Below are 14,652 nucleotides of genomic sequence, written 5' to 3' on the forward strand. Positions count from 1 at the left end.
CTGATCCGATCAACAATGCATATATCATCTGTAACCTAAGCCTGCACTAAGCCACGATTCTACTGATCACGGGATCCCTAGTATAGTCCTACCCCCTTCTGTATTTGTAGGCTCTGGAATCATAGACTGCTTACGGATATTTTTCCATATTATTCACTTGTTCTTGTACTCAGATTTGTCTGGTTGTTCTCAAAGTTGCGATTTTCATTTCGCAAATTTTACAAACTTTGCAAAACAATGTCTGAGATCCACCAAGAAGCTGTCAAACTCAACCAGCAACATTTTGATGCCGCAAAGGTGCATTCATACGACCGCAAGGATTTGACACAGACGATAAGTAAATTGGCTCCGTACATGCTCTTGAGCTATCCTAAACTCAAGTTTGAACCTGGCTTCGATTATACCATCCTCCCAAAAACTTCCCCTATTTTCAACCCGATAAAGACATATATGGATTTTGCGTGTGGAACTGGGATTGTCACACAGAAGCTTGTTCCGTATGTGAAAAACGTGATAGGAATTGACATCAACGAAGAGTTTCTTGAAGTTTTCTCCAACCGTCTCGGGAACTCCGCCAAAGCCTACCTCCTAGACTTGTTAGACACATCTAAAGAAAAGCAAGTAGAGCAATTCGTAGCCTCAGCCGACATCATCACCTGCACTATTGCGTACCATCATTTGGGTGACTACGAGTCCATCACCAAGAAGCTAGTTCTGTTTTTAAAGCCCAATGGGCATCTTTTTGTGCTTGACTTCTATAACCCAGATGTCGAAAAAACCAGCTCAGACCGAGTCAAAGTTTCCCCTGCCGCCAAACACATGGGAAGCTTAAAGAAGAGTGCTTTACAGGAAACATTCTCGGATGCTGGTCTTTCAGATATCACAGTTGATGTGAACGTTACTACTAAAGTGTGGCTAGAGATGAAGTTCATATTAGGTCATTGCACAGAAGCCCTACAAGAGCAGGCTAAGTTGGGGAGACTAGCACATAAGACTGTCGACGGGATCGAGATGTATCACGCCGAGGTGAGTCTTGTATTAGCAGTTGGACGTAAATAGATAGAATACCTGGGGTGTTAGGTCCAGCGGCATATATGGTAGAGACACTACGAGTACAATCTCAGACACCCGTACAAATAGGTTCGCACTCTCAACAAAAGATGTTTCCATAATGGCATCGATACAAAGCCAAAAGAGACTCACCAAGGAGTACAAGGCCATCCAGGCCAACCCACCTCCCTACATAATCGCACGGCCCAATGAAGAGAATATTTTGGAATGGCACTACGTCATCACCGGACCTCCTTCGACACCTTTTGAGAATGGTCAGTACCATGGGATCCTCAGGTTCCCTCCACAATATCCCTTCAAACCACCATCCATTTCGATCATCACGCCCAACGGCCGTTTTGCCTGCAATACACGGTTATGCTTATCAATGAGTGACTACCACCCAGACACCTGGAACCCCGCCTGGAGTGTCAGCACGATTTTGACGGGGTTGCTCAGTTTCATGACGGGTGACGAGTCCACCACCGGCTCTATCAACACCACTGACAATTTAAAGCGCAAGTACGCCAAAGACAGTAAGCGGTACAACGTGACAGAAAACTCGAGGTTCATCAAGATATTTTCAGATCTTTTGGAGCAGAACAAATTGGATCTCTTGAACCAAGAAGATGAAGTGAACCAAGAGAAGGTTACCGAGCTGGTATTTGATGCCAAAAATAACGTCCACTTGCTCGATCCCGAGGACAAGGCGAGACTTTTGGTGGAGGAAGATGGAGAACGGAGCTTTAATGCCCCCAAACTAGTTTTTGGGGTGGTGCTAGCTGTTTTCCTTGCATACTTTTTGAGCTGAGTGGATTGCTTATCAGCTCAACTCGCGCATACTCAGATGAATGCGCGCAGAATACCCCAGAACACTGAACACCGTATCCATTACATAGCTCAATCCTACATATGTCTCTATGAATAATATATACTAAAGTACAATTCTGGCTGCAATAGCTACTGACAGACTGCTGCAGCTGGCTGTTGCCGCATTCCCAGGACTCCCGAACAACCCGCGGAACCAACATGCGCCGAAAAATGACACTGCCCAGGAGGACAGATTTGGCCTAGTCTGCACCATCAAAGCTTATTGGAGAAGGCGTGGGTTTCTAGGGTTCGAGATCTAAAACGCAACTGCAAATCGCAACTTGGGGCAAACTTTCACCACACTTACTCCAAGAACACAACTACATCAACACTAAGCCATTGCGGCATTTGAGCAATCGTCTTGGGTCAAGTTTCAACGAATTCCATTTCTTGAAAAATTTTCGACGCGCTCTTTTGTTGCAGTGAGTAAACACAAGTTTATTTTAAACCTCACTTGAAAAGCAAAGCCTTTTAGTTTATAGTTAAAGCTTCACCCTGCTGCTTAAAGTTCAACATATTTCTTCACACATCCGTTTTTCCTTCGGGCACATATTGCCACCCTTATTTTGCATATTCCCTTGACGCCTTACACCCGTCCTTTTTAGCCTGGTGATCTATCATATTCGTGATAAATAATACACCTTGTCATGTCTAGTCACCCTTACCGCCAGAGAGTGCCCCAAAGCGAGGCTCTGGTTAGCTCGGGCTCAGAGTCGTCGTCGTCGCAGTACAACACTCCCCAGAACTTGAATCTCCACCAGTTTAGATCCCACCCCCAATCCCAGTCTATCCACGAAATCGCCAGCTCTGGTAGTGGCCCATCAACTTTGGGACTTCTGGACTTCAGTACCGGCATGGGGAGCCCCAACCTGAAGCCCCTTCATGATAGTCCTCATTTCAACGGGGGAAACCGGGTTCCATATCCGCTTAATAGCAGTGATTTTACCACTGCTACCGCCACACCTCCACCGGTATTTGCTAATGATCTCGCATCTCCCCCTTCAAATCCGTTGAGCGCCACATCTTCGGTCACCAACTTGAACATTAATAACTCCAATCTCGATTCATATGTGACCCATTCCAAGAGTGAAAATAGCTTGGCAACCCCAAAGTTCAATCAAGCGCAGCACAGTCGTTCGGTGAGTTCCACCTCCAGTTTCTTTGAAAGGAGCGATAACATCAGTTTGGTGGACTTCAATCAGAGTTTGATCACCCTGTACTTGGGGGATAACTCCAGCCAATTGTTGCCTCGGATTAAGACGATTGAATTATACCGAAAAAATGCCAAAAAGTCCAATGATCCTATGGTGCTATTCCAGTTTGCACAATATATGCTCCAAACAGCCTTGTTGTTAGACACAGATGCCCATAATTCGGGCCCCACGTCGGTGGAAAACTCACCTAAGCGGGGGCCAGCCGATGGTACTAAAGAAAGTAGCCATAAGCACGAGAAGAGCAAGTCGGGTAATTCTTTTGACTTATCCAAGTTGGACGATAATTCTGTGAATGATAAACGGTTGAGAATAGCATTATTGAAAGAAGCAGTCATCTACTTGCGGAAACTAGCCGATAAAGGGTATGTTGATGCTCAATACTTATTAGGAGATGCGTGCAGTAGTGGGGCGTTGGGTAAAGTCGATAACAAAGAGGCATTTGTATTGTTCCAAGCGGCTGCTAAACATGGGCACGTTGAAAGTGCGTTCCGTACCAGTTACTGCTATGAAGAAGGATTAGGAACTGGTCGTGATGCCCGGAAAGCCATTGAATATTTGAAGATGGCGGCATCTAAAAACCATGCGGCCGCCATGTACAAACTTGGAGTCTACTCATTTTACGGGCGCATGGGATTATCCCAAACTGACGTTAATGTCAAGAAAATGGGAATTAAATGGCTTAGTCGGGCATCTAACGTTGCCACAGAATTAATTGCGGCAGCTCCTTATGAATTGGGAAAGATTTATTTCCATGGATTCAAAGATATCGTTATTACCGACAAAAAATATGCATTGGAATTATACAGTCAAGCGGCTGCTTTGGGTCATGTTGAAAGCTCGGCCCTTTTGGGGCACTTTTATGAGGTTGGAGAAATCGTTCCGCAGGATTCAAATCTCTCAATCCATTATTATACGCAAGCGGCATTAGGAGGAGACCCGAACTCAATGCTAGCTATGTGTGCATGGTACTTAGTGGGGAATGACCCCTTCTTACCCAAGGATGAAAATGAGTCTTTTGAATGGGCCAAAAGAGCTGCCATGTGTAACCTTGCCAAGGGACAGTTTGCGTTGGCCAATTTCTACGACAAGGGTATTGGATGTGACAAAAACGCCAGTGAGGCCCAAAAGTGGTATATCAAGGCCGGAGAAAATGGTGACGAAAAAGCCATTGGTAGGATCACCGACAAAGAGTTGGCTGCAAAATTACAAAAGGCCTTCAAAAAGAAGAAACCCGACACCCAGTCAGTTCCCAGCATCGCCAGTAATTTGAACTTCGATTCCAAGTCAGTCGCACAAGAGAAGGATTGTGTGATTATGTGATGAGAATTTAGGTGTTTATAAATGACCTTATTCCATTTCAGTGTCTCAGCCGTCCGTTAATTATAGTCGGCATGGTCGCACGTAATTCTACCCTCGTTGAATGTCTCCAGTTCTGACCACAGTCCTCATCTCTATTAAGTTTTTATATTTAGAAATGATGCCTCCAAATATGCACCAATTCGTAGGTTTATTATTGCAGCCAAAACATCGTCATCACTGCCTCTTTCTTGAGATTGTGGAAGAACGCGTGCCTCGCTGCGGCTTCTCAAATCGGTGACATGCCACGGGCGGGGCTCCCAAAGTGGATCGCACCAAATTTCAAGTCTGATACTATTTAAGCCTGGTATTCGCCATTTTGTTCACTCCTATAATTTCAATTGATATCAATGTCCAACAGAGATTACTACGAACAAGGAAATAGCGACTACAACCAACAGGGTGGCTACAACAACCAATCGCAGCAGGGAGGTTACTCCCAACAAGGCGGATACTCCCAACAAGGAGGCTACTCGCAAGAAGGCCAACAGGGCCAACAGGGTCAACAAGGACAAGATGGTGAAAGAGGTCTTTTGAGTACCGTTGCTGGAGGTTTGGCTGGTGGTTACGGTGGTAGCAAGATCAGTGGCGAGCACTCGACTCTTGGTAAGATTGGAGGTGCTCTTGCTGGTGCATTTTTAGCCAATAAGGTGGAAGACAGGTTTGAAGGGGGTCACCAAGGTGGTAATGGAAATCACCAAGGCCAAGGCCAACAAGGCGGTTTGTTTGGAAAGCTAGAGAACTTTGTGGAAGGTAACCACGGTGGCCAAGGTGGATACGGCGGTGGCCAAGGAGGCTACGGCGGTGGTCAAGGAGGCTACGGCGGTGGTCAAGGAGGATATGGTGGTGGCCAAGGAGGCTATGGCGGCGAGGGTCGTCACCATGGAGGTGGTCACGGCGGTCGTGGTGGGGAAGGTGGATTTGGCGGTGGCCCAGGTGGATTTGGCGAAGGTCGCGGGGGTGGCCCTGGTGGTCCTGGTGGTCCTGGCGGATTTGGTGGTGGCCCCGGTGGCCCTGGCGGATTCGGCGGAGATGGTCCAGGTGGATTTGGGGGTGGCCAAGGAGGCTACGGCGGTGGCCAAGGCGGCAGATGGTAAATGTTAATTCGTTAATCATTAATGCAAATAGTACGTAGTAAAATATATCACTCGACATTTTCAGACCCATTACTTTCTATATTCCGCGTACCCGCGTTCATTGTGAATTGCATGAGTTGGGACGGGTTTGAAGATACTCTCCAGCTCCGATGGTTTTCTTTATCGTTGTTTAGAATCAATTTGGATGCTTGTTTGTTGAGTAAAGGTACTTTGGAGTCATCGAGTCGTTTGTTGGTGAGTGATGAGATTCTCTTGGGTTTGATCATTTTCTTGGAGATGTGGGACGGCTTGGCTAGAGATGGGGGTGAGCTGATACTGGGATCAAATCGGAACAGGAGCTCTTCGTCATTGAGCTGCTCAAGAATTGAGTTTTGTGACGGGGAGTCTTCGTCAAAGTCGCTTTTAACCATTGAGCTGTCATCGAAACTGATATCATTGTCGGCTGCTGACTCTAGGAAATGAACCTTCTTGCTTCTTAGTTTCAGAATTGGCCTTTTGGCAGTTCGTGGTGGTGAGACTTTCAAAGGTGAAGTGCTGCGTTTATGATTTGTAGAGCCCGTTTCAATATCCACCTCCTGGGTCTGAGACTGAATGAACTCCGACGACTTTTCTTCTAGCAAAGTATCGAAGTCTCCATTGACCAAAAATTCAAGTGAACTCAAGATGGTTGTGAGGGTCTCACTGGAGTCCTTGGAGTTGAATACGCAATCAAAGAGAACCGTCAAGTTGTTGGGACAGAACTTGAATGTCTTGAGCTCCGTCACCAAGTGGTCGTATAACACTGACGAGGTGAAAAGTATGTCCTTTTGGTACTGGTTTCTGATGGACTCAATCTCATACTCAAACATTTGGGTGTGGTGTTCCAGCCAGTACTCCTGCTCTTTCAACCTGGTTAGTACATGATGAGCAGTTTCCTCCAAAACCACCTCCACATCATTCTGACGATGATACTGCAATTCCAACTGTTGAATTTGAAGAGATAATTTGGACAACACTTGTTCAACAAGATTTTGCACCTGTGGGTTTGAACTGGAACTATCGAAATAGGCTTGGAGGGTTTCAAAATCCATTTTTTGATTAAGTAAAACTTTTCTTTTGGCGAGAATGAAGTATTTCTGCCATCTGTCTTGACTCTTATTGAAAACAGAGCTCCGAAGTGTACTGATATTGTCAAATATTGACTCAAATATCAATGCCAGTATCTTTTGCTGTTTTTCTATTGTAGCATCTGCAACATTTGCTTGTTTGTGTTTGAGCTCTTCGATCTCTGTCTTTTGTTGGGTAATCATTTTCAAGTACGAACCCACATGTCTATCAAGATTATGCTGATTACGTATGAGCTTCGTTTTGATCATTTTGGCCCGGTCAGCATACTTCAATGTGTTTAACGTTTCATCGTAGTGTTGAGACAGCGGCGAAACACATACAATCATCACCGTCTTGCAGTTCCCTCCCAAGGAGAACTTCAACAACCGAGTGAGCTTTGAGTCTCTATAGGGAATATGGTTTCGTTTTCGGGGATCGCATAGGGCATTGATACAGTTTCCCAACGCCAATAACGACTTGTTTATATTAGCACCTTCGTTGAGACGGATTCCTCTGTTCTTGGTGGCAGAAGCTCTCTCACTTCCCGCCAAATCTATGATTGATAAAGTAGCAAACACATGCTCTTGGCTCAACTCCATCGATTTGTTTCTTTGGATGACATTTATCTGAAGAACTGCATGAGATCTGGAAGACGTTGCGTTCGCTTCAGTTGGAGAACATGTTCTGTTTTTGTTCCCTTTCAAGATCAAATCCATCACCTCCTCTACCGATTGGGGTTTATGAGATGATAGATTGGCCACGAACACTTTGTTGTTAGTGTCTTCTCTTATCACCAATTTTTTTTGGTTAGTGTTTGGGTCCAAGAGGTCTTTAATAGTTTCATTATAAATCTCCAAAAACGAAAAGCTAACATCAAACACCTTCGACTCCAGCATCTCATCCATCCGGCAATACAACTCTTTCATCGTAAGGAAAATGATACCGGGATCATCTGGAGTCCCCAGAATAGTGTGAGTTTTACCACACCCGGTGGCCCCATATGCGAATACAGTAGCATTAAACCCATCCAATATACTGTCTAAAAGCGGTTTGGTTGTAGTGGAAAACACTTCTGTTTGGCTGGCATGAGTGTCAAACAACTGGTCAAATACAAATCGGTGTTCTCGTATACGGGAATGAGGTTTTGATGGAAATACATTTCTATGCATTCGGGCAATTGGGTTTGTTTCTGGAGGATCAAATATAAGCATTTTATCGTCAACCACATCGATGATCTTACGTATTCCTTGGGGCATGAAGTTGGAACCACTTTGTTCCTTCTCACTGAGCGAGCCATCCCCTAGAAATATGTGTTCGTGATCCACTTTTATGAGGTTGTTTTCTTCATTTGATGTGAAAGGACGTACTCTTACTGAAACACAGATAGACGACTCCTTGCTTGGGGACAACGGGGCCAACGTAGGAGGTCCTTGACTTTGTTGTCGCCGAGGGCTCTCTTGTGGCACCGGCTCATGGTCATCAGGACCGGTGGTTGTGTCTTCTATGTCCATTCCTCGTGACCTTGAAGCGAGTGAGCTACAAGTTTTTTGGTGTGCGCGTTTTTGTAAACATTGAAACGCGATGGCCTGGGGAAGAGGACTAGTGTCAACTGAAGGTGTAGAGCAAATCAGAATTATATAGGAGTGGGGCTATCTATACTAAACATTTATCCACGCTCTAAGTGACACGTACTACACTTTTGAGCAAAATAAAATAGGACCATAGATGAATGTAGATATATCTGGCACAATTGCAGCCAAAACTCTCAACTGTTCGATAAACTATTCATAAAAGTTGGAAAATAGCACTTCCCTGGTGGCTCTGTAAAGTTGGTTTGGCATTGTGCGTATCTCATTATATGAAAGCTCCTTTCAATTGAGGCAAAAAGAGTCAGTTCTGACACCACTCCATCTTTGTACAACTCCTTCAATTTGCAAGCACAGTATATGATTTCCCTGCAACAACCCTGACTATTACAGCCTCTTAACAACTCCCAGCACACAATCTAAGATCAATAATTTCATTCACATCAATTATCACCCCAGTGGCTCTCGGCATACACGACTGCTGAAATTGCGAAAAACTCCCCAAACAATTGCAATCGAATCACCAAAACGAACACACACCACCGGTAATATAATGGAACCTGTAACTGGAGGTGCCTCGTTCGTGTCGTCGGCTGTCAGCCTCACAAAGACCATCATAGGAGCGGGGTTGCTCTCAATGCCCTTGGCATACTCCACTGACGGCCTCGTATTTGGCACATTCATCATCCTTCTCGCGGCAGCTACTTCAGGGTTTGGGTTATTCTTACAGGCTTATGTCTCGAGGTTTGTGCCTTCGGGACACGCCACGTTCTTTAGTGTGTGCTCAGCGTCGTACCCCAACTTGTCGGTTGTTTTCGATTTGGCCATTGCAATCCAATGTTTTGGATGTGCCTTGTCATACTTGGTACTTGTGGGAGATTTAATGCCAACGATTATACATCGTATTCCACATGTCCAGGAAGACAATCTCCGGACGTTCTGGATCTTGGCATCAACCGTGATCACGGTGCCATTGGCCATGTTGAAAAACTTGGACTCGCTAAAGTACACTTCGGTTTTAGGATTGGTTGCTATTGCTTATATGTCCTTGTTGGTGATTACTCATTTCTTGGTAGGAGACGTACCACAGGAGCTTAAAGGCAACTTGTCATATTTTCCACCCAATGTGACTGGAGTCTTCAGCACGTTCTCAATCATCGTGTTTGCATTCACCGGTCACCAGAACATGTTTTCCATCATCAACGAAGCGAAAGACAAGTCTTTGAAGAGCTTGACGGTGTTGGTGAACGTGGCCATCTTCACATCTGCAGCCTTGTTCATCTTTGTGGGGTTGGCTGGATACTTGACGTTTGGAGACTTGGTCACGGGAAACGTGATTTTGCTGTATCCAGCATCTGTTTCTGCTACTTTGGGGAGAAGCTGCATTGCATTCATGGTGTTATTCTCCTTCCCGTTGATGTTGCACCCAGCCCGAATCTCCGTCAACAACATATACTTTTGGTTGAAAACCCGCTACCTCAACGAACCAGTTGATGAGAATGGTCCCTTGTTGGCCGAATCAAATCCCAATATTGCTAGAGAGCCACCGGTGGTACCGCTACCTGAGCCACGATTCTACACCATAACCGTGGGCTTGTTATTGCTCGGGTATGTGTTGGCAGTTTCGATCAAGTCGTTTGCGTTGGTGTTGGCAATTGTCGGTGCTACGGGATCAACTGCCATCTCGTTTATCTTGCCAGGTCTATTTGGATACAAATTGTCAACCAACAACACCAAAGCAGGAGCGGTGTTGAAGGTGTTGTCATACATTCTTGTGATCTGGGGGTTCTGCGTGATGGTGTTGTGTCTCTACACGAGCTTGTTTTTGAACCCAGCGTAAAAGAGTATCAAGAATATTTTATTACCAAATAAATATTATACACGCGATGATCTAGTGGTAGGTGTAGTACCTAGTTTTTTTTGTTTTCAGCTAACTGTTGTTCATTTGACTGTTGTTCATCTTCCAATTCGTCATCGCTGTCATCGGAATCGCTTCTCACATCTTCAGCCCCGGTTCCAGATACAACTCTGTATGCGACTTTAGAAATCGAGTATAGCCAAGCAATACACAACAATTGCAAAATGGCCAAAAGAACAAAGCATGTGTAGAGAACAAAGCGGCTCCAACACTTTTCCTCCACTACGCCAGGGACACACCGATGTAAAGTCATTAAGGATTCGGCATTGGCCATGGCATAATAGAAAAGGTAGTTGTAGACACCATGTCTCAAGATCACCCAGGACAATAAGAAGCAGACGAACATGATGTCACAAAGGGTGGAGAATCCGGCATACTTCAAGACCTTGGCTCCCGTTAAGCATACATCACAGAAGTCCATCAAGATCAAGATCAAGTTTCCTATTCTCATGTAGTAATTTTGGTAGGAGCCAATACATAAAAGACTGGTGATGATATGATGGCCGAACATCTGGTAGTGATCTTTTCTCTTTTCTTCGATGTTCAACACAATGATTTGCAGGAGCCAAAAGGCTATTTGCATAAGATAGTATGCCTTGAATGAGGTGGACATTTTGTCGTGAGGCCACCCAGCGAACAAATTTTCCAAGTGCCCCCAGTATTCGGAGTTGTAATACAAATACATGCCATAAATGGTGGAAAACGATGCGTAGAAGCAGCTCCAACTTTGCTCGGCGAACCGTACCTTGGCTCTTTTGTCCATTCTGAAGGTGTAGGATGCAAATGGCGCAAATACGTAGATCATCAAAAACGATCGAATAAACATGAAAAGAAGCACACCGTGAAGAACCACAAACGCATCATCATTACATATATCGTATACGGGGTACCCGTTGGCATCAATTCCAGTTTGGTTCAGTAACGTGACGAGCTTGGAGGTCCATGTATGGACGGTAGAGTTCTTAGAAAATATGTGAAGCAGGTACAACAAGAACAAAACGGTTCGAGAAAACGGGAACAGGTTTCTCTCGATAAATGCAACAAAGGAGTTTTCGTATCTAGTACCATCTGATGACTTAGACGACGGGTTGGGTTTGGGGGTTGACGGTTTGAGTGTGTCGGTTGTGTCGGTGTCCGTTTGTTTAAGAAGGGTTCTCTCGGTCATGATGTAGGAGCACACGTATTGAGTTAAGAAATGCTGGAAAGTGTGCGTGTTTTGTGGTTGGAATTGCAACGGAGAAGGGGAGGGGCACAAAGGGACAACAGTACCACAGTTGGGTACAGCAACAGGCGAGTCTTTGTTGAATACGATTTACAGGAGGTATCACTGCAATAGTACAACAACGGTAACAATAGGCTCGTTCGTGAATTCAAGTTTCCAGATGAAGATTTTTGAGAAGCCATCCGACGAGGTGCGGCGGTGCTCACACGCCCCCACTCACCTGAGGTTTTTGGCTCATAGCCTCCCCGGTGCACTCACTACCGATTCAATAGCATATACTGAAGGGATTTCTTGACGTTAGCTTCGTTATATCGGTTCCAAATCACGTAGACATTGATGATATCTTGCATGGCTTCCGAAACTTCATCGAGGTTAATGTGGCTATGACCCAAGAAGTTCATAAACCGGTTGATACGTATGGTATCTTCGTCCAACTTCATGTCCTGAAGGCCGGACCCCGACTCGAGGGCATTATTGTCGCTGGCAGAGTTTTCGCTAGTCAAGGCCATCAAATCGTCGATGTGCATCTCTTTATCAGTTCCGTGAGCATCCATTTGTGCCGACTCGGGGTGGTCATCTCCCGTAGAACCACCGCCAGTACTGCCGGCGCCCATGCCATCACCGGTGATACTCTTGTTGAGCCTGATGGAGTTTAGGGCTTTTTTCAACACAATGGTGATGTAGACACATGACACAGCGATGATATGCGGAGGGAAGAGCAATGGCAAATCGGTGATGTAGCTATCATTGATCAACGACCACGTATGTTGGAGCTCATCGTTGGTCAACAAGAAATGGTACTGGTCGAGGTTGGCGGTCAAAAACCGTTGGAGTTGGATGAGCGATCGGTATGGGTGGTGGAGAATCAAAAATAGGTCCATTTCTTCGAGTAAGTAGAACTCGAACTCGGCGAGCTTACTGACCTCATGGGGGATATACTCTGGCCAGAGATTTCGAGCTTCAGAAATGATGAGTCGGATGTGTTGGGGGCATTCTTCAACCTTGCTGGCGACGTAGATACATGCGGTTACCATGAGGTACACGTTGATTTCTTTGAGTGACACCTTCAAGAGAAAGCGGGAGAGGTACACTTCGGCGGTGGCGAGGGGCACCTGTCTGACGTTGAGACGTCGGCCCAATCTGATCAATAAGTTATGGAGATAGATGCGCATGTTGGAGTCGTAGGTGATGTTGGGGTAATCCTTGATGAAGCCGTTCTGGATCATTTTCTTCTCCAAGATGAGTAGCCGGCGTCGCTGATCAAGAAGGGACTGGCGATTGAACTGCCATTTGCCCCGTTGTGATGAGCTCCAGAAATCGGCAGACATGTTGTGGGAGCGGGTATTTAGCTGACGAATTCGCGATGGCGACTGGGTATGAAGAAACAGTGCGGAGTTATATTTGCTATCTATATGGTGCACACGGGGCTCAATACTGGGTGCACACGGGGCTGGCGGTACCACAGTATTGACAGTACGATGATATTCACGGTAGTCTATTCAAACTCTACCAAACCCTCTCCCTCCACAACTCTACCAACCTCTACCACTACCGCCTACATCTCCCCACAATTCGAAATCACAATCTCATCTCTAGGCGTACCTTTCGCTGTTCCTGACGCCTCTATACGATCCACAATCTCAAACCCTTCCACAACCTTTCCAAACACAACATGCTTTCCGTCCAAATGCTCTAGTCTTTTGCAGCAAATGAAAAATTGACACCCATTGGAATTGGGACCCGAGTTGGCCATGGAAACAGAATACTTATGATGGTCGAACTTAAACGACTCATCATCAAACAAATCGGTGCCATAGATGGTTTTGGTGCCAGTACCATTGAACTTCACAAAGTCTCCTCCCTGAATCATGAAATGCGGTATCACCCGGTGGAACTTGCTTCCCTTATACCCGGTCGGCCGCCCAGCCTCACGGTACTCTCCTGTGCAAAACTGCCGAAAGTTCTCGGTGGTTCTAAATAAGTTAGTAGCTGTTTGGTGTCCTAATCCGTGGATGCACATACCTAGGCAATTCTTTGAAAAGCTCGATTTTTACGCGGCCCAAAGGCTCGTCTGCTTTGTTAGTACCATATCATAGTCTGGTGACACTGTAACAGTACATACTTCCTTGGAGGATATCCAAAAACACAACTGGATCCGAGTTGGAATTGTTGTTGGAGCTCATCATAGTTTCCCCAGAATTACGCTCGCTCGGTGAAAAACCATCACTGCTCACGATGTCTGGCAAATCGTACCACACATCAAACCCAGAAACAGAAGGTGCCATCGACAGAAATGTCCCTGACTTTCCTATTGCCGGGCAAAGTGAAGAGGAGAGCTACTTCAGAACCCACCTGGCCCCCAGTTACTTGCCAGAGATCCAAGCCCAATTAGAGTCGTTTATCGAATACCACCTCAAGAATACCGGTAAACGAATTGCGTTGGTGACCAGCGGCGGTACCACCGTGCCATTGGAAAATAACACGGTACGATTCATCGATAACTTTAGTGCTGGGACCAGAGGTGCCACCTCGGCCGAATACTTTCTTGAAAACGGATATGCGGTTATCTTCTTACACAGAGAGTTCTCATTATTACCATACTCCAGGCACTACAGTCATACCACAAACTGTTTCTTGGACTATATGGTGGAGAAGGACAATAAGATCGAAATCAGCCCCGATTTTGCTCCCGAAATGTTGCAGGTATTACGGAAATACAATGCGGCTAAAAGCTCTAATCTGTTAATATTGGTGCCTTTCACCACCGTAAATCAGTACTTGTTCACCTTGAGAATGGGGTCAGAGGCCTTGAAGAAAATGGGTAAGAACGCCTTGTTCTACTTGGCTGCTGCCGTGTCTGACTTCTTCTTGCCCCAACTGAGAATGCCTCAACACAAGATTCAGTCGCAAGCATCTGGAAAATTGATTGTGGATTTGGAGCAGGTTCCCAAGTTCTTGAGCCGGTTGGTCGACAACTGGGCTCCCAGGTCCATGATAATTTCGTTCAAGTTGGAAACCGATGATCTGATTTTGATCAAAAAGGCTACTGCTGCTTTGGACAAGTACCAACACCAGCTAGTAATTGGAAACTTGTTGCAGACTAGAAAGAAAGAAGTGGTGTTCGTCAAACCCGATCTGTCACAGGACTGGGTGAGACTTACTGACAAGCAGGTCGAAACCAATGTGGAAATCGAGAGCTTGATTATACCAAAGGTTGTGCAAGAACACACCTTATGGATAAACTCCTAGTTTT

The 14,652-nt window shown here is 45.6% G+C and overlaps 8 protein-coding genes across 8 annotated transcripts; 4 read left to right on the plus strand and 4 right to left on the minus strand. All coding sequences in view use genetic code 12, as the record gives it.

The window, feature by feature from the left end:
* Nucleotides 1-237: 237 nt before the first annotated feature.
* Nucleotides 238-1,861, plus strand: PSN45_004705 (uncharacterized protein; the record flags this gene model as incomplete). The annotated part of the gene is made up of 2 exons (XM_006686758.2): nucleotides 238-1,026; nucleotides 1,196-1,861. The coding sequence occupies 2 exons, from the start codon at nucleotides 238-240 to the stop codon at nucleotides 1,859-1,861; spliced, it is 1,455 nt and encodes a 484-aa protein (XP_006686821.2).
* Nucleotides 1,862-2,567: 706 nt separating this feature from the next.
* Nucleotides 2,568-4,454, plus strand: CHS4 (Chitin synthase 4; the record flags this gene model as incomplete). The annotated part of the gene is made up of 1 exon (XM_006686755.2): nucleotides 2,568-4,454. The coding sequence occupies one exon, from the start codon at nucleotides 2,568-2,570 to the stop codon at nucleotides 4,452-4,454; it is 1,887 nt and encodes a 628-aa protein (XP_006686818.2).
* Nucleotides 4,455-5,634: 1,180 nt separating this feature from the next.
* KIP3 (tubulin-dependent ATPase kip3) lies at nucleotides 5,635-8,184 on the minus strand (the record flags this gene model as incomplete). The annotated part of the gene is made up of 1 exon (XM_006686752.2): nucleotides 5,635-8,184. The coding sequence occupies one exon, from the start codon at nucleotides 8,182-8,184 to the stop codon at nucleotides 5,635-5,637; it is 2,550 nt and encodes an 849-aa protein (XP_006686815.2).
* Nucleotides 8,185-8,812: 628 nt separating this feature from the next.
* Nucleotides 8,813-10,099, plus strand: AVT7 (Vacuolar amino acid transporter 7; the record flags this gene model as incomplete). The annotated part of the gene is made up of 1 exon (XM_006686751.1): nucleotides 8,813-10,099. The coding sequence occupies one exon, from the start codon at nucleotides 8,813-8,815 to the stop codon at nucleotides 10,097-10,099; it is 1,287 nt and encodes a 428-aa protein (XP_006686814.1).
* Nucleotides 10,100-10,169: 70 nt separating this feature from the next.
* lag1 (Sphingosine N-acyltransferase lag1) lies at nucleotides 10,170-11,342 on the minus strand (the record flags this gene model as incomplete). The annotated part of the gene is made up of 1 exon (XM_006686750.2): nucleotides 10,170-11,342. The coding sequence occupies one exon, from the start codon at nucleotides 11,340-11,342 to the stop codon at nucleotides 10,170-10,172; it is 1,173 nt and encodes a 390-aa protein (XP_006686813.1).
* A 314-nt stretch (nucleotides 11,343-11,656) lies between these two features.
* SSN8 (RNA polymerase II holoenzyme cyclin-like subunit) lies at nucleotides 11,657-12,727 on the minus strand (the record flags this gene model as incomplete). Its single annotated transcript, XM_006686749.2, has 1 exon — nucleotides 11,657-12,727. The coding sequence occupies one exon, from the start codon at nucleotides 12,725-12,727 to the stop codon at nucleotides 11,657-11,659; it is 1,071 nt and encodes a 356-aa protein (XP_006686812.1).
* A 227-nt stretch (nucleotides 12,728-12,954) lies between these two features.
* On the minus strand, nucleotides 12,955-13,582 carry PSN45_004711 (cyclophilin type peptidyl-prolyl cis-trans isomerase; the record flags this gene model as incomplete). The annotated part of the gene is made up of 3 exons (XM_006686748.2): nucleotides 12,955-13,372; nucleotides 13,422-13,470; nucleotides 13,522-13,582. The coding sequence occupies 3 exons, from the start codon at nucleotides 13,580-13,582 to the stop codon at nucleotides 12,955-12,957; spliced, it is 528 nt and encodes a 175-aa protein (XP_006686811.1).
* Nucleotides 13,583-13,634: 52 nt separating this feature from the next.
* Nucleotides 13,635-14,648, plus strand: CAB2 (Phosphopantothenate--cysteine ligase cab2; the record flags this gene model as incomplete). The annotated part of the gene is made up of 1 exon (XM_006687245.1): nucleotides 13,635-14,648. The coding sequence occupies one exon, from the start codon at nucleotides 13,635-13,637 to the stop codon at nucleotides 14,646-14,648; it is 1,014 nt and encodes a 337-aa protein (XP_006687308.1).
* Between the last annotated feature and the right edge of the window lie 4 nt (nucleotides 14,649-14,652).

This window comes from Yamadazyma tenuis, chromosome 6, assembly GCF_029203305.1.
Source record: "Yamadazyma tenuis chromosome 6, complete sequence".
NCBI classification, from domain to species: domain Eukaryota; kingdom Fungi; phylum Ascomycota; class Pichiomycetes; order Serinales; family Debaryomycetaceae; genus Yamadazyma; species Yamadazyma tenuis.